The sequence below is a fragment of the Rhinatrema bivittatum genome, chromosome 5 (assembly GCF_901001135.1).
Source record: "Rhinatrema bivittatum chromosome 5, aRhiBiv1.1, whole genome shotgun sequence".
In the NCBI taxonomy this organism is placed as follows: Eukaryota; Metazoa; Chordata; class Amphibia; order Gymnophiona; family Rhinatrematidae; genus Rhinatrema; species Rhinatrema bivittatum.
This window is the reverse complement of record NC_042619.1, coordinates 235451733-235469720: the sequence shown is the minus strand read 5'-3', so window position 1 is coordinate 235469720 and position 17988 is coordinate 235451733. Positions and strand designations below refer to the sequence as shown.

At 45.8% G+C, this 17988-nt stretch overlaps 1 protein-coding gene across 8 annotated transcripts in view; it reads left to right on the top strand.

The window, feature by feature from the left end:
• The window catches only part of DOP1B (DOP1 leucine zipper like protein B), a 299309-nt gene that overhangs the window by 51721 nt on the left and 229600 nt on the right, over positions 1-17988 (top strand). For 6 of the 8 annotated variants that reach the window (XM_029603491.1, XM_029603487.1, XM_029603486.1 and 3 more), the window contains exon 4: positions 11491-11661. The exons of 1 other annotated variant lie outside the window; for it this stretch is intronic. In XM_029603491.1, coding sequence (XP_029459351.1) covers positions 11491-11661 — 171 coding nt within the window. Of the gene's footprint in view, positions 1-11490; positions 11662-12860; positions 12958-17988 lie in introns of those variants that run through there. One more of the 8 variants, XM_029603492.1, reaches the window with a different exon arrangement.

Below are 17988 nucleotides of genomic sequence, written 5' to 3'. Positions count from 1 at the left end.
GGTCCTTCTCCAGGGTCTTCTTTAGTGAACACAGAGCTGAAGTATTTGTTTAATATTTCTGCCATTTCTTCGTCTCTCTCCACACATTGATCATTATCACCTTTCAATTTCACTATACCACTTTGGACCTTTCTCTTTTCGCTGATGTATCTGAAAAATGTTTTGTCACCATTTTTTATCTCCTTGGCAATCCTCTCTTCCGCTTGACTTTTTGCCAACTTGATTAATTTCTTTGTCTCCCTCAGTTGAATCAAATATTCTTCTTTGTGTTCCTCCCTTTGGGATCTTTTATATTTCTTGAATGCTGTTCTTTTAGCTTTAATTTTGTCAGCCACCTCCTTTGAGAACCAGATAGGTTTCAATTTTCTTTGCTTTTCTTTACATTTCTAACATATAGAGTAGTTGCCTTGGTGATTGCTCGTTTTAGATTGGTCCACTGCTGCTCCACATCTCTCTCGTTCTCCCATCCTTTTAGTTCTTCCTCCAGGTACTTACCCATTTCCTCAAAGTCCGTGTTTTTGAACTGTAAAACTCGGGTCTTTGTGGTTCTTTTCCCTATTCTTTTAGTGATATTAAACCATACCGTTTGATGATCACTGGTGCTGAGGTGGGTGCCCACCTGGACATCGGAGACATTATCTCCATTAGTGAGCACTAAGTCGAGTATAGTTCCTTCTCTCGTGGGTTCCAACACCATTTGTTTGAACAAAGATACTTGCATGGCATCCACTATCGCTCTACTATTTTTAGTTTCTGCAGATGGGATTTTCCAGTCTACATCTGGCATATTAAAGTCACCCATGATCACCACTTCTCCCTTCTTACCTATCTTATGGATGTCTTCAACCAGATCTCTGTCCAGCTCTTCCTTTTGGTTTGGAGGCCTGTAAACCACTCCAATATAAATGGATGCTCCGTCATCTTTTTTTAGGTCGACCCATATTGCTTCTTCCTTGCCCCAACTTCCTTGCAGCTCAGATGCTTGGATGTTGTTTCTGATATAAAGAGCCACACCTCCCCCTTTTCTATCCTCTCTGTCCTTCCTTAACAAGTTATAGCCTGGTATTGTTGTATCCCAATCATGAGATTCTGTGAACCATGTCTCTGTGATAGCAACAATGTCCAATTCTGCCTCAGCCATTAGGGCCTGCAGATCTGGGATTTTATTTCCCAAACTATGAGCATTTGTGGTCATAGCCTTCCAGGTACTCTCTTTAAGGTTATTGCTTTTCCTGGACTCCTTATGAGATTTTATTTGAGATTTGTTATTCACTTCACTCTTTCCTTTTGCAGTTGTGCCACTGTTGACAGTTATCCATCTCAATTAGATTTTTCTTTTGGTTATGGATCTTGAAATTCTGCATGCATTGTGTTTGTTTTCTCTTTTCTGGTAACACTTCAATGTTTTTCTCAAGAACTTCTTCATTTTCTAAATTAGAGAAGGCTTTTTGTTCTTTTTGCATTTGGTACATTGTGTGTCTCCTCATCACAGGTCTAATTCTACCAGAGCCCACTGTATTCCTGGATTTTAAATAATTTCTTAATGACCTGTTTGAGTGGGAGGGTGTACCTGTTGGCTGTCCATCTGTCAAGAATGGGTGACTGTGGGTCCTACCTGAGCCTAATGAATCTCTTTTTCTTGACTTCTGGTTTCTCTGTGATGTTGGGGAATTATTTTCTGAGTAATGCAATGTGGGTGTAATTCTTGTAATTGAAGCTAATTGAGCTTTAACCTCATTCAGCTCCTTTTTCAAGGAACAGCAAACAATCATTCCACACTCTTAAAAACAGAATTATGAGAGAGGTCACATGATGTGATAGCTGGGAAGTCGTGTCTCTTCCTAGCTCCTGCTCTACCCCGCCTACCGCGCTTAATATACCGGCGAAACTTTTCATTTTTTGGGTGCTGCTTCATCACAGAGGTCCCCTATGACCACGGTGCGCTCCCACAGTAAATTGTCGACGCCGCTGCCACCGAAATCGAGCCGGAGGGAGAAGGAGAAGCCCCGGGAGCAAGATTCTAAAATGGCGGCTCCCTCCAAGGGAGAGGGCGCCCAGCTCGACCTGCCCCTTACCCTGGCTGACATCAAGAGCGCGATCAAGGAAGCGCTCGATTGAAAAATGGACCCTGCTCACGGCACAGCTCAGTGCGGTCCAAGATACGATCGCTGCGTTTCCCCCTCGGCTGGACTTGATTGAAGCCCGGGTCTCTGCTATCGAAGATGCAGCATTCGCTCACGCTACAAAGATGGCCGCGCAGGAAAAGTCCATATTGGCCTTACAGGCCAAAGTCGACGATCTTGAAAATTGGGCTCGCCGCGACAATTTGAGGTTCCTTGGATTCCCAGAACAACTTGAGGAGAACACCCTATGCTCGATGTTGGAGGCCTGGTTACCGGACGCACTCGACCTCCCACATTTACAGGGTAAGCTTGTGGTGGAGAGGGCCCACCGGCTGGGGGTCAAGAACGCGGCATCTGGGAGACCCCGTTTAGTCATCGCAAAGATCCACAATTTTGCCCATAAGGCGGAGATTTGGCGTGCCTCCCGTGCTAAATCGGACCTGAAATATCAAACCCACCGAATTCGTATCTTCCAGGACTTTTCCACTGCGGTCTGAGGCGCGGCGTGGTTTTGCCGCCATTTGCACAACATTGCACAACCGTGGTGTCAAGTTCGCCTTGCTTTTTCCCCGCACGTTTGCGGATTTGGGTGGCCGGCCAGACACATACCTTTGAAACGGTGCCTCTAGCCAAAGAATTCGTGGACCATCTGGTTACTTGAGCGGCGCGGCTCGTTGTTTGCCTATACGTGGCTGGACCTGAATCAGAGGCCCTGGAATACGCTCACGGACACCCAGAGGACCCACCGAGTTTAGATGGTTTTTTTTCCTTCTACTTCTTATTCTTGCGCTTGACTTTTCCCGCCCCGTGGAAGTTGGGGTTCTCTTTGTTTTTAATTTTGGCCATGGCGGCACAACATGGTATCTCCAGCGGAGTTTTTTTTTTTTAGGACATTGTCGCTTAGTAACAGATTTTAGTTCTCCGGTACGAGTTCTTTTCCCCTTTCATTTTTTTGGGGGTTTTTTTTCTATTTGTATCTTTTTCTCTGACTGCCCACGCTCCTGGGACTGAACTGCCTAATTACAGCAAGGAGGCTGGCGTGGCATTACCTGCTGCTGTTACGCTCTTGCACAGTTTTTTTTCTGTTTTATCCTATTTTCTGTTTTTTAATTATTTATGTTATTTTATTTGTCTTCCCCCTCCATCATGTACGGGGGGGGGGGGGGGGGGGGTTAGCCTGCCCGCAGTAAGGGATTTTCATGAACAACACAGTGGACTATGTACGGGACGGATTGGGGGCCCCCACTTTATAGCTCCGTGTACTGTGTGGAGTTGCGAGGTGCCCCTTGTCTGCAGCACTGCTAGCCTGCAACAAGGATACCCTCAAGGGGTTGGAATGGGGGGGACTCTAATCTGGAAGGGGTATCTAGCGCTCCTTCCCCGGAGCGGGTGTTTTGTTTTCGCTGCTTTACTCTAATCCTTCCTTCTGGTTCTTCACGTGGTCTGGGACAGATCACCGGATATTCCTAGTTGGTTGTTAAGTTAAGGGAGATTGTTGTGAATATTTACTTGGTTAATACGTGTCCCGTTGGTTAACGGTTAATAGGGTGAGAGGCCCGCTAGTGCGGGCGAGCTCCATAGGGGTGGGAGTGGGAGCACATCAGAACGTGTACTTCTATCTCTTAGAGATAGCATGGGTGCAGGACTGATAGACGGTCAAGGGGGGTTGGGAGGGGGGTTAAGGGAGGGGGAGAGGGGGAAGGGCTGGGGGGTGGGCAAGGGGGGAGGGGAAGGGGGTGAAGGGGGGGTTTCTATTCGGGAACGAATACAGCATTATGTGAATGGAATTCTTTTGTACACTATGGTTCACACTATCACACAGTGGAATGTGGGGAGGTCTCAGCTGGGAGGACCCCCTCACAGGATAACTGGTTTTCAGCTAGGTTATTCCTTTCCTGGGATACAGAGATGACTCAGCCAACTAGATTTGTGACATGGAATGTCTGTGGGATCCACTCGCCAATTAAACGCACTAAAATCCTGACGTGGCTCAAACGGAAATCAACATTAGTGGCGTACTTGCAAGAGACCCACTTGACTTCCCTCGAGCACGCTAAATTGCGCCGAGATTGGGTGGGAGAAGTGCGTAGTGCCGCGGGTTCTACGAACTCCGCGGGAGTGGCAATTTAATTCATAAAAATCTGCCTATCAAAATTGTTAAGGAAATAGCGGACCCACAGGGCCGATATCTCATTTTGATTACTGAAATCTATGGTCAGACTGTTGTGCTTTGCAATGTTTATGCCCCGAATGTCTATAACGGTGCTTTTTACAGCGCTTTATATGCCCATCTTCTTCCTTACTTACACGCGATTTTACTCTTGGGTGGGGACTAATACCATACGGGATGCGGAGTTGGATGCCTCTACTACTCGACAGCCGGAGAGATCCATGGGTAAGGGACCCCAATTTCTGGAGCAAACGTTACACGTACTGGATGCATGGCGCGTGTTGCACCCCATGGAGAAGGACTTTTCCCGTGTATCCCGGGCACATGCCTCCTTTGCGAGGCTGGACTACTTTTTGATAAGTGGGCATGCCTTCTCTCGGGTACAGGACGCAGGTATCGACAATATTGTTATCTCTGATCATGCCCCGGTTTGGATTGACCTGTGTTTATTGGACTTGGGGCGGAGCAGTACTAGTTGGCGTTACCCTTATTTTTTAGCTCACGATAAAAAGTTCCATGACCATCTGCATAGCAAATGGGCTGACTACGTGGCCCATAATCAAGAACATATACAACAGCCCTCCCTGTTCTGGTATACCGCTAAAGCGGTTATCAGAGGGGAAATTATTTCCTATGTTGCCCACAGTAGGAAGACGCTGGACAGGCAGATCGTGGCCCTTAATACCCAACTGCGAAAGGTTAGGCAATCCTTGGTGAGGAGGGAGACTAAGGAAACCCGATTTGAATTTCGTACGCTTCAGATGGCGCTCAATTCCCTGATACACCAACGGGCTAAAAAGAGTTACGTATATTACCAATACCAGTTATATCGGTACAGTGACAAAGCCGGAAAACTGATGGCAAACTTGATCCAGTCGGCGCGTCCGAGCCGTTATGTCCCGGCGTTGCGAGTCTCGCCTACCGAGGTCGCTCGGGACACTAAGTCCATACTTCAGGGATTTCGCACATTTTATGCCAAGTTGTATACCACTATGGATGGGGGGGGGGAGGAGGGGCCGCGGTTTTGCTCAGATTTGCCCCTACCTCAGCTAATGGCGCTACAACGGGAAGCCCTTAATCAGCCCATCAGCCCCCAGGATGTCCTCTCGGCCATCCAGCAATTACATGACTTTAGGGCGCCCGGGCCGGATGGGTACACGGCGGAATTTTTTAAAGTTATGAAAGATCAGGTAGCGGGCCCCCTGGCCGCGGGTTTTTCGGACATGGTTTCTCGGGGGGCTTTTCCCTATCAGGAAAATATGGCCTTCATTACTCTAATACCCAAACCCGGAAAGGATCCGCTCTTGCCAGAGTCCTACCGCCCAATCTCTCTTTTAAATTTAGACCACAAACTTTTAGCGAAAATTCTAGCTGATCGTTTAGCTGCCATATTGCCTACGTTAATTGGTGATCACCAGGTAGGCTTTGTCTGCCAGAGGTACGCTCTCGCGAACATTCGACGGGTGCTGACGGCCATGACAATGTGTCGCCAGTTGGGGAGAGCCACATTTGGTCATTAGTTTTGACGCGGAAAAAGCGTTCGACAGGGTGGAGTGGCGTTATCTTTTCCATTTGCTAGACCGGATGGGGTTCGGCGGTTTTTTCCTTCAGGCCGTACGCTTATTGTACGTGGACCCACGGGCTGTGATATTGTTGAATGGTAGCCGGTCTGAAGAGTTCAAGGTGACGAGGGGGACACGACAGGGGTGCCCTCTGTCACCGCTGTTATTTATACTACAATTGGAACCCTTTTTGTTAGCGCTGCATCAGGAGGGGGGGATACGGGGAGTTCGCTTTGGCTCTCGGATATTTAAGGGGGTGGCCTTTGCAGACGATCTGCTTGTCCTCGTCACAAAGCCGCGCGACTCACTCCCCCCCCCCCCCCCCCCTTATTGTCTCTGATTGGACAGTTTGGGGTTTTTTCAGGTTTGAAGATGAATGACCATAAATCCTCTGTGATGGCCTACCCAGAGTCCCTCTCGGAAACTTGGCAGGGGGACTTCCCGTTACAATGGACCCAGGGCCCCCTTCGATACTTGGGGGTGTATATTCCCGCCGACCCGGATAGGATCTACCGGGCGAATGTCCCAGGGCTTTTGCGCAGCACATCTGACAGTCTGACCAGATGGAACAGCCTTCCACTCTCAGTGAGCGGTCGGATAAACCTTTTTAAAATGTGTATATTGCCTAAGTGGCTTTACTTTCTCCAAAATGTTCCAGTCCTTTTAAAACGGGTAGACCTGTGCCACTTCGATAGTCTGAGGAAATTCCTTTGGCGCAGGGGAAGGTCACGTGTCCCACTATCTTGGCTGAAAGCAAAGTGGGGGCGGGGAGGGATGGGAGTGCCGGACATGGGTATGTATAATTTAGCGTGTAACCTGCGGGTTATTTGGGATTGGTTGCTGGACGAGGGAACCTTCACTTCCATTGACTCTGAGCGGGCTATACAGGCCCCATATACCCCAACCTATACGTTACAAGCACCATCGGCTAGACTACCCTCGTTCCTGGTGGGCACCCCGTTGGTCCGCCCCATACGCTTATCTTGGCGGAAGGTGGCGGGGAAGCTGAAAATCTTACCACAATGTGCTTACCTTCTTCCGGTTAGGGAAAATGCGGACTTTACCCCGGGAATGCAATCCGCGGCTTTTCGGGCATGGCAGGAGAGAGGTGTCACCCACTTGGGGCATTTGTTTACCACAGATGGGAGGATTTTTTTGTTCCCGGAGGTTAGGGAGACCTATGGGCTGGGGGTCGTACACACATTCTCCTATCTGCAATTGTCGCACTATTTACGGTCCCTCCCAGAGGCCCTTAAGAACCCCACCACTTTTCAATCCATGAAACACCTCTTTCACATGGAGGGCCCTGTGACCCCCTTTTTGTCCAATTATTACGCCCGGCTGCGACTGGATGGGGGGGAGATATGTTTGCACTCCTGGCCTCCCGTTGGACTAGTGATGGCGATTTTGTCCTTACCCCGACCATTATTAAGGTTTGTTTTCGCCGTGTAGCCAAGATCTCGGTAAACCAATATTACAGAGAAATGCAATACAAATTCTTGAGTAGGGCGTATGTTACCCCTCAGAGCGTATCAATTCAAACTTGTATCTGCGGCGGGGTGCCCTAGGTGTGGTCATGCCCTGAGCACTTTCTCGCATGTCTTCCGGACCTGTCCACCGATTAAACGTTTCTGGAGACGCATTGCCGACTATTTGGCGGATCTCTTGAATGTGGTTATTCCCATTACCCCCTTATGGCTCTTATTTGGCTGTATATCGCCCATTCGTATCAGAGATCTTGGCTCACGCTTGCTTTTGGCAAAGGCTTGTGTTGTAGGTAAAAGGATCATTCTTTCTAAATGGAGGACAACAGATGACCCGTCTTACTGGGCCTGGCGGAACGGCTTCCACTCGATGATGATCATGGAGAACATGATGGCACGGCAATCCCCTATCGTGAGACGGCGATTCCTCTCGGTGTGGCACCTGTATATCCAATCGCTTCCCCATCGCATTCGGAGTCTGCTTCTGAATGCTTGAGCGAGCAGCACCCGGGTTATTTTAGTGCGATGTGAGCAATGTGGACCAGACAGATTACATGCTGTTTAGTATTCTCGATGATGCTGTTTTACGATGAACTTAGGGGGGAGGGGGGGTATGGGGGGGGGTGGTTTTGACTGTTGCTCTGATTGTATTTGTATGCCAGGGGTGGGCTCAGACACACCCACCTCAGGCTTGTTTGTTGTTTGTTCTGTGATTGAAAACAATAAAAACCGTTAAACCTTAAAAAACAGAATTATCCACCCTTCTGAGAGCCAGGGCCATAGAACCAGTTCCCCGGCCCCAGCAGGGCAGAGGATTCTACTCCCGATATTTCCTCATTCCAAAGAAAACAGGAGGCCTATGTCCCATCCTAGACTTCAGAAATCTCAACAAATTTCTGAAAAAGGAAAAATTCAGGATGGTATCATTGGGCACCATGTTACCTCTTCTTCAAAAGAGAGATTGGCTCTGTTCTCTGGATCTTCAAGACGCCTACGCTCACATTCCCATTTTTCCTCCTCATCACAAATACCTACGATTTCTGGTCGACGGCCAACATTTTCAATACCGGGTGCTTCCATTCGGCCTCGCCTCAGCACCCCGAGTATTCACAAAGTGCCTAGCAGTGGCAGTGGGCCACCTTCACAAACAGGGAGTGCATGTGTTTCCTTATCTCGCTGACTGGCTCATCAAGAGTCGAATGAAAGAAGGAGCTCTCAATTCCCTCAAGCTCACAATCAACTTACTTCATTCCTTGGGGTTTCTCATCAATTACCAGAAATCCCATTTCACACCATCTCACCTGTTACAATTCATCGGTGCAGATTTAAACACAGTCTTAGCAAAAGCTTTTCTTCCAAGAGACCGTGCGCAGACACTCGTTCTCCTGGCAAACTCTCTCCGAATTCAATCGCAGGTCACAGCTCATCAGTGCCTCACCCTTCTCGGTCACATGGCCTCTACAGTTCACGTCACTCCTATGGCCAGACTGGCCATGCGACTAATGCAATGGTCTCTCAAAACACAATGGATTCAAGCCATTCAGCCACTGTCCTCTCAAATTCATGTAACTCAGGAACTGTGTTCTTCCCTCCTCTGGTGGACATCAATGAACAATTTGCTCAAAGGTCTACCTTTCCAGCAACCGATTTCGCAAGTAACACTAACTACAGATGCATCCACCTTGGGCTGGGGTGCGCACATAGGTCATCTGCAGACTCAAGGGACGTGGACAAAACTCGAAGCCACATTTCAGATAAACTTCCTAGAGCTTCGAGCTATACATTATGCGCTGCATGCGTTCAAGGATTGCCTTTCACACAAGACTGTTCTCATATAAACAGACAACACAGTAGCCATGTGGTACATCAACAAGCAAGGGGGGGTGGGCTCGTATCTCCTTTGCCAAGAAGCAGCACAGATTTGGGACTGGGCCCTAGCACACTCAATACTCTTATGGGCCACTTATCTAGCAGGCGTTCACAACATAGTAGCCGATCGCCTCAGTCGTCAGTTCCAACCACACGAGTGGTCCTTGGATCCAGCAATAGCAACCAGGCTCTTTCAACGTTGGGGGTCAACCAACAATTAGATCTCTTTGCATCACATCTGAACTACAAAGTGAACAATTATTGCTCCCTGTTCAAGCAGAAAAACAGCTTGCCCAAGGATGCCTTTGCTCGCCATTGGAACTCAGGCCTGCTATACGCGTATCCTCAGATACCACTCATAACCAAGACACTAGTAAAACTACAACAGGACATGGGGTCCATGATACTCATAGCCCCGTATTGGCCTCTACAAGTATGGTTTCCCACACTTCTAGACCTCTCAGTCAGGGATCCCATTCGTCTGAGAGTAGCTCCCACACTCATACCTCAGGATCAGGGTCGATTGCGCCATCCCAACCTCCAATCCCTAGCCCTGTCAGCTTGGATGTTGAAAGCTTAATTTTACAACCACTCAATCTTTCAACCCATATCTCTCAAGTGCTTATAGCTTCACGTAAGCCCTCCACACGAAAGAACTACTCTGCCAAATGGAAAAGATTTACCTTGTGGTGCAAGCAAAACAATACTGATCCTTTCACTTGCTCCACTTCTTCTCTACTAGATTATTTATACTATCTTTCAGAATCTGGTCTCCAGACTTCATCTGTAAGAGTACACTTAAGTGCAATCTCAGCTTACCATAACAAACTGGGAGATGCACCTATCTCTACACAACCTCTCGTCAGTAGATTTATGAGAGATTTAACTCAACTTAAACCACCAGTTCGACCCCCAATCACACAATGGGACCTGAACGTGGTATTAACCAGACTCATGCGTTCTCCATTCGAACCCATAGATACCTGTGATCTTAAATTTCTCACATGGAAGACTATCTTCCTCATAGCCATTACATCAGCTAGAAGGGTTAGTGAATTACAAGCACTTGTCACATACGAACCTTATACAAAGTTTCTACATGACAGAGTGGTACTCCGAACACATCCAAAATTCCTTCCCAAGGTAGTTACGGAATTCCACTTGAATCAATCCATAGTTTTACCCACATTCTTTCCAAGGCCTCATTCTCACCAAGGAGAACGGGCTTTACATACTTTAGACTGTAAGCGTGCATTATCTTTCTACTTAAACCGCACTGCAGCCACAGGAAATCCAATCAACTTTTTGTCTCTTATGACCCAAACAAGCCAGGTAAAGCAGTGGGTAAACATACTCTGTCCAACTGGATAGCAGACTGCATACAGTTTTCCTATAAAAAGCAGGCCTTCCTCTCCAAGGGCGAGTAAAAGCACATTCAGTACGAGCAATGTCAACTTCAGTAGCACACTATCGTTCTGTGCCAGTTCTTGACATCTGTAAAGCAGCAACATGGAGTTCTCTTCATACCTTTGCCGCTCATTACTGTTTGGACAAAGAAGGTCGACAAGATTCCGCCTACGGACAATCTGTCTTAAAGAACATGTTTTCAGTTTAAACCCAACTCCTTCTACATCCATCCTGCTGTGATCTTTGGCTGACTCATTCCCATCAACAAGACTGCAGTGTTGCTTCGTTACAAAATTACTCAGCCTCTAGCTTGCTAATCACCCATTTGTGAGGACTATCATCCTGCTTGTCCTGGAATAAAGCAAAATTGCTTACCTTGTAATAGGTGTTATCCCAGGACAGCAGGATGTAATCCTCACGAAACCCACCTGCCACCCCACGGAGTTGGGTCTGATACGTTTTATTATTTTATTTTTGGCTAACGCTAATTGCTACAAACGAGACTGAAGGGCGACCCCTGTGGCAGAGAATATCATAGCATGCTGAGCATGCTCAGTGGGCACTCTCTGTGCCAGTTAAAAGTTTATAGAAACTTTGACAGAAGTTTTTCCGTACATAGGGCTCCATTACCAATGTCACCCATATGTGAGGACTACATCCTGCTGTCCTGGGATAACACCTATTACAAGGTAAGCAATTTTGCTGTTTGATAGGTCCCAGATATTACTTATAGAAAGATCACAAGAATTAATGAGTAAACCAATCCTCGGAAACTCGTGTGACTTGATCTTTAGTGTTTGCTTAATTCATGCCTAATTCTGCTCTGATATATCTATATATATATATGTATGTTTTTTTTTTTTTGTTCTCTAAAGTTCTGGCTTGTTTCCCCTGCTGGCCAATGCAGCGATGTCAGTGAGACCGGTTCTCCTGGGTTTGTACGAGATCTATTTTCTTCCACTGCAGAAGTCGCTGCTGCCAAGTCTTCAGGCCTTCATAACTGGACTCCTGCCAGGCCTGGAAGAGGGATCCGAAATCTATGACAGGTGAAGTCTCTTGAATTGCTTTCAATGTTTGCTAATGTGTGGGTTCTAAAATACTGAAATGAGAACTCAAGCAAGAGAAGTGGGCAGGGAGATTGGGCACAAATTTTAGTAAATCTTAAGAGCAAAATAGATTGCTGTGCACCAATGGGCAACTCCAGGATGGTAAATGCAACAAAATAGTATTGTACTTGACAAACACACTGGAGAAACTGCAAAGGAAATCCTCTTTTGTGGGGAATTCATATTCCCTTCTTCAGGAAGTAATGAAGACTAGATTCCTCAAACCCTTGGTTTTTCACTCTGACTGAACACCATGTTTATGAAATAAGAACTGGTGAACACAGCTCTGCTAACAGAACCACAATTCAGTGCTTTGATGAAACCCAGGTCAGACCTCCTGTTTTATTCTTAGAAACTTTGCATATCTTTTATTACAAAAAAAAATGTAATAAATAGGATAAATGAGGACAAAAACAAAGGAGACCTAGGAATAATATCAAAGGAAGCAATAGAACTAAGGAACAGCCAAGTTGCCATTTTAAAGAACCAAGTTTTCAGTTTCATCAATTTGTTGCCAGAGTATGTGGTTAGTGCAGTTAGTATAGCTGTGTTTAAAAAAGGATTGGATAAGTTCTTGGAAAAGAAATCCATTACCTGCTATTAATTAAGTTGACTTAGACAATAGCCACTGCTATTATTGGCAACAGTAGCATGGGATAGACTTAGTTTTTGGGTACTTGCCAGGTTCTTATGGCCTGGATTGGCCACTGGTGGAAATAGGATGCTGGGTTTGATGGACCCTTGGTCTGACCCAGTATGGCATGTTCTTATGTATAGTGTCCATACAAAGCTAACTGTCTAAGACGATCATAAATTGCCTCTTTTTTTTTAATCGCTGTTAAAATTTTACTTTATTCATAATTCATGTAAATTTTTATTTTTGTAAATTTTTATAATTCAGAGACAAAGACCTCAGAACTGGTAAAAGGGGTCTGAATGACCTCTAATTTTCAAACCAGTAAGTTCAATCACTGGTCTTTATTGTCTCCTATTTTTTTAATTTAAAATAAAAATGCAATTATTTCAAACTTTTTTTTTTTTTTAAGAATCTTTGTATTGCGGGGTATCCTGTCTGACAAAAACGCCAGTATCTTGGCGCGTTTGTAACTATATTATTTCACAATTTATGTTATCCACAGATTTTTCTCCCACTCCCTTCGGGAAATGATACCAAAAGTCTTATATTATAGAATGTCCAGTTTGACAAAAATGCCGATATCACAGCAACTTGCAATGGTATGTGTCACAGTTATATTATCCGGCGACTTATGCTCTCATTGTAAGCCCGTAATCTTTATGTCTTCTGGCTTCTGAATGGAATGTGTTGTGGTTTCAGAAGATATTTGAAACTGAAACCTTCCCAACATCACAAAGTAGCAAGGTTCTAAACTTGTTGCAGTATTACTGTTTATCAACAAGTCTGTGCTACAAGTAACCATCAAAAGCACTTATCTGAAACTTGTTGCGATTTTTTTCTTTGCTATAACAAGTCAGTGCCGCATATCACTGGCACTGACTTCTGACCACGCGGATAAGGAAGTTGATGTCCCAAGTGTGTCAGTTGATGAGCACGATACGCCCGACAATGTGGAGCTATCTCTAAGTTCTTGGTTTGATGGTGGCACTCTGGAGATAGTGCCATGGGCAAGGGCACACATGCTGCCACTTCAACGCTCACTACTGTCACATTGGAACCCGCAGTCACAAGACTATTCAGTTTGCCTGCACTTATCGATGGGAGTATGCTCTCGGCTCCAGTGGTGGCTGCAGGAAGCTCATCTGAGCAGGGGTGTACCCCTGTCCCCTCTGAACTGGTTGGTCCTCACAACAGACACGAGCCTCCAGGGCTGGGGAGCTCACTGTCAGGAACTGATGACCCAGGGACGTTGGACTGAGGAAGAGGCCCTCTGGAACAACAACAGCCTGGAAGCCCAAGCAGTCAGACTGGCATGTCTCTACAATTCAGCCACAGACTCCAGGGTCAAGGGGTTCATGTAATATTGGACAGCGCAACGACGGTAGCCTAAATCAACCGCCAGGGTGGAACCAAGAGCCAGCAAGTGTCACAGGAAATAGATCTCCTTTATGGAATGGGCAGAAATACATCTACAGATAATCTCAGCTTCCTACATCGCAGCAAAAGACAATATCAGAGTAGACTTTCTAAACAGGGAGAGTCTGGATCCAGGAGAGTGGTGTTGTTGGCTAAAGCCTTTCAGCTGGGGTAGATAACTGGGGTCTCCTGTCCATCAACCTACTGTCTGCATCTCACAATGCAAAGGATCCCCGATTCTTCACTTGCAGAAGAGATCAGTGGTCCCTGGGGATAGACACTCTTGTTCAGACCTGGCCGGAAGAAGAGTTGCTCTATGCCTTCCCTCCATGGCCCCTGCTGGGCAGGCTCATTTGCAGAATCGAGTACCACAGGGGATTAGTCTTGCTAATAGCTCCAGAATGTCCCAGGCATCGGTATTATGCAGATATGCGGAGACTCCTGGTGGAGACCCCCCCCCCCCCACCCCCTGTGCATCCCACTGCACAGGGACCTGCTACAGCAGGGACCAGTCAGTCACGAGTATCCGACTCTATTAAGTCTTACGGTTTGGCCCTTGAGAGGGTTCACCTGATGAAGCGAGGATATTCTGCGGCAGTAATTGCCACCTTATTCTGCGTTCAGAAGTTCTCTACATTCCTAGTGTATGTGCTGGTCTGGAGATTATTTGAGGCCTGATGCAAGGAACACCGTGTCCCCCCTCGGGTAGTCAAAATCTCACTAATTGTGGAATCTTTGCAGGACGGCTTAAATAAAGGTTTGACCCTTAACTCCCTGAAGGTCCAGGTAGTAGCGCTCTCCTGTTTCAGGGGTGAGGTGAATGGAACCCACCTGTCGGCTCATCTGGACGTGGGCTATTTTCTGAAAGGGGTGAAGCACCTCTGGCCACTCCTACAGTGCTCCCTCCTTTCGGCCGCTGTGCAGTCTTTCCTTGCTTTTATTAACCTTGAAAACTGTCTTCCTGCTGTCTGTATGCTTGGCACGTCACATCTCTGAACTACAGGCATTGTGTCGGGAACTGTTCCTCCGGATGACTTCAGGAGGGTTATTGCTTCGTACCGTTCCATCCTTCTTGCCCAAGGTAGTCTCGGAGTTTCATTTGAATCAGTCCATTTCATTGCCATTCCTAGATAAGCACAAAGACGCAGAAGAATACCACCTCCTCTGTCATTTGAATGTAGTAGACATTTGGTTTGGTATCTGGAAGTTTCAGAACCGGTCTGAAAGACAGACCGCCTGTTTGTGTTTCACGTGGAAGGAAGCAGGGCGAACCAGCTTCATGGGCTATCATAGCTCGCTGGATTAAGGAGGTGGCCATGGGAGCCTATTTGGGGGCTGGAAAGCCATTACCTTCTCAGGTTAAAGCTCATTCTGGTAGGGCTCAGGCAGTCTCGTGGGCAGAAGCTAGATGGCTGTCTCCCGTCGCTATCTGCTGAATGGCGATGTGGTCTTTCTTGCACACCTTATCCAGGTTCTATCGCCTGGATGTACAGGCCCAAGAGGATTCAGCCTTTGCAAGGGCAGCGTTAACCGGACTGCAGGCAGCCTCACGCTCTGATTGGGAGTAGCTTTTCTACATCCCATTGGTCCTGAGTCCATCTGGCTACACGCTAGGAAATGGAGGAATTACTTACCTGATGATTTCGTTTACCTGATGATTTCGTTTTCCTTAGTGTAGACAGATGGACTCAGCATCCTGCCTATGGCTGCCCAAGAATGGTGCCAAGGATTCGCCCTTGGAGTGGATATTGATTCAAAGAGATTACGGGTAAACTGTCATCCAGCCCCTAGATTAGGACAGCTATATTCTTACTGGGGTTCAGTGTTTATGATTGGATGAGTACAGTTAAGGTTATCTGTTTTTAATCATATTTTAATTGAAGTTTTTTCAGTAGTATGTCCACTGTGGCTTAAGAACATAGACATTGCCATACTGGGTAAGACCAAGGATCCATCAAGCCCAATATCCTGTTTCCAGAATGTTGAGAATTATTAGAAAGGGAATGGTGAATAAAACGGAAAATGTCATAATGACTCTTTATCGCTCCATGGTGAGACAGCACCTTGAATACTTTGTACAATTCTGGTCGCCACATCTCAAAGATATAGTTGTGATGGAGAAGGTACAGAGAAGGGTGACCAAAATGATAAGAGGAATAGAACAGCTCCCCTATGAGGAAAGACTAAAAAGGTTAGGACTTTTTAGCTTGGAGAAGACAGCTGAGGGGGGATATGATAGAGGTGTTTAAAATCATGAGAGGTCTAGAACGGGTAGATGTGAATCTGTTATTTACTCTTTCAAATAATAGACTAGGGGGCACTCCATGAAGTTAGCATGTGGCACATTTTAAAACTAACCTGAGAGAGTTCTTTTTCACTCAACGCACAATTAAACTCTGGAATTTGTTGCCAGAGGATGTGGTTGGTGCAGTTATTGTAGCTGTGTTTAAAAAAGGATTGGATAAGTTCTTGGAGGAGAAGTCAGTTACCTGCTATTAATTAAGTTGACTTAAAAAATAGCCATTGCTATTACTAGTAACAGTAACATGGTATAGACTTAGTTTTTGGGTACTTGCTGGGTTCTTATGGCCTGGATTGGCCACTGTTGGAAACAGAATGCTGGGCTTGATGGACCCTTCTTCTGACCCAGTATGGCATGTTCTTAACAGTGGCCAATCCAGGCTTAAAAGTACCTGGCAAGTACTCAAACATTTAAGTAGATCCTATAGTAGTGATACAAGTAATAGCAGTGTCTGTTCTCTAAGATAATTTGATTAATAGCAGTTAATGGACTTCTCCTCCAAGAACTTATCAAAACCTTTTTTAAACCCAGCTACACGAACCGCACTAACCACATCCTTTGGCAACAAATTCCAGATCTTAATAGTGCGTTGAGTGAAAAAGAATGTTCTCTAATTGGTTTGAAATGTGCTATGTGCTAACTTCATAGAGTGCCCCCTAATCCTTCTATTATCTGAAAGAGTAAATAACTGATTCACATTTACCCGTTCTAGACCTCTCATGATTAAAAGACCTCTATCATATCCTGCCTCAGCTGTTTCTACTCCAAGCTGAACAGCTCTATAATCTCTTTAGCCTTTCCTCGTAGGGGAGCTGTTCCATCCCTTTCATCATTTTGGTCGCCCTTCTCTCTACCTTCTACATCGCAACTGTATTTTTATTGAGATGCAACGAACAGAATTATACACAGTACTCAAAATGCGGTCTCACAAAGGAGCAATACAGAGGCATTATGACATTTTCAGTTTTATTCACCATTCCCTCCCTAATAATTCCTAACATTGTTTTCTTTTTTGACTGTTGCAGCACACTGAGCCAACGATTTCATTGTGTTATCCACTATGACGCCTAGATCTTTTTCCTGGGTGGTAGCTCCTAATATAGAACCTAACATTGTGCAACTACAGCTTGGATTATTTTTCCCTATATGCATCACCTTGCACTTGCCCACATTAAATTTCATCTGCCATTTCGATGCCCAATCTTTCACTCTCGCAAGGTCCTCCTGCAATTTATCACGATCTGCTTGTGGTTTAACTACTCTGAACTACTACCTCACTTGTTGTATTCTTTTCCAAATCATTTATAAATATATTGAAAAGCACCGGTCCAAGCAAAGATCCCTGAGGCATTCCACTGCTTACCCTTTTCCATTGAGAAAATTGACCATTTAATCCTACTCTGTTTCCTGTCTTCTAACCAGTTTGTAATCCACAAAAGGACACTGCCTCCTATCCCATGAAATTTTGATTTCCTTAGAAGCCTCTCAAGAGGGACCTTGTCAAACGCCTTCTGAAAATCCAAATGCACTACATCTACTGGCTCACCTTTATCCACATGTTTATTAACCCCTCAAAAAAGTGAAGCAGATTTGTGAGGCAAGACTTGCCTTGGGTAAATCCATGCTGACTGTGTTCCATTAAACCATGTCTTTCTATATGCTCTGATTTTGATCTTTATAATAGCTTCCACTATTTTTCCCGGCACTGAAACAGGCTCACTGGTCTATAGTTTCCTGCATTGCCCCTGGAGCCCTTTTTAAATATTGGTTACATTGGCTACCTTTAAGTCTTCAGGTACAATGAATGATTTTAATGATAGGTTACAAATTTTAACTAATTGATCTGAAATTTCTTGTTTGAGTTCTTTCAGAACCCTGGGGTGCATTCCATCCAGTCCAGGTGATTTGCTAC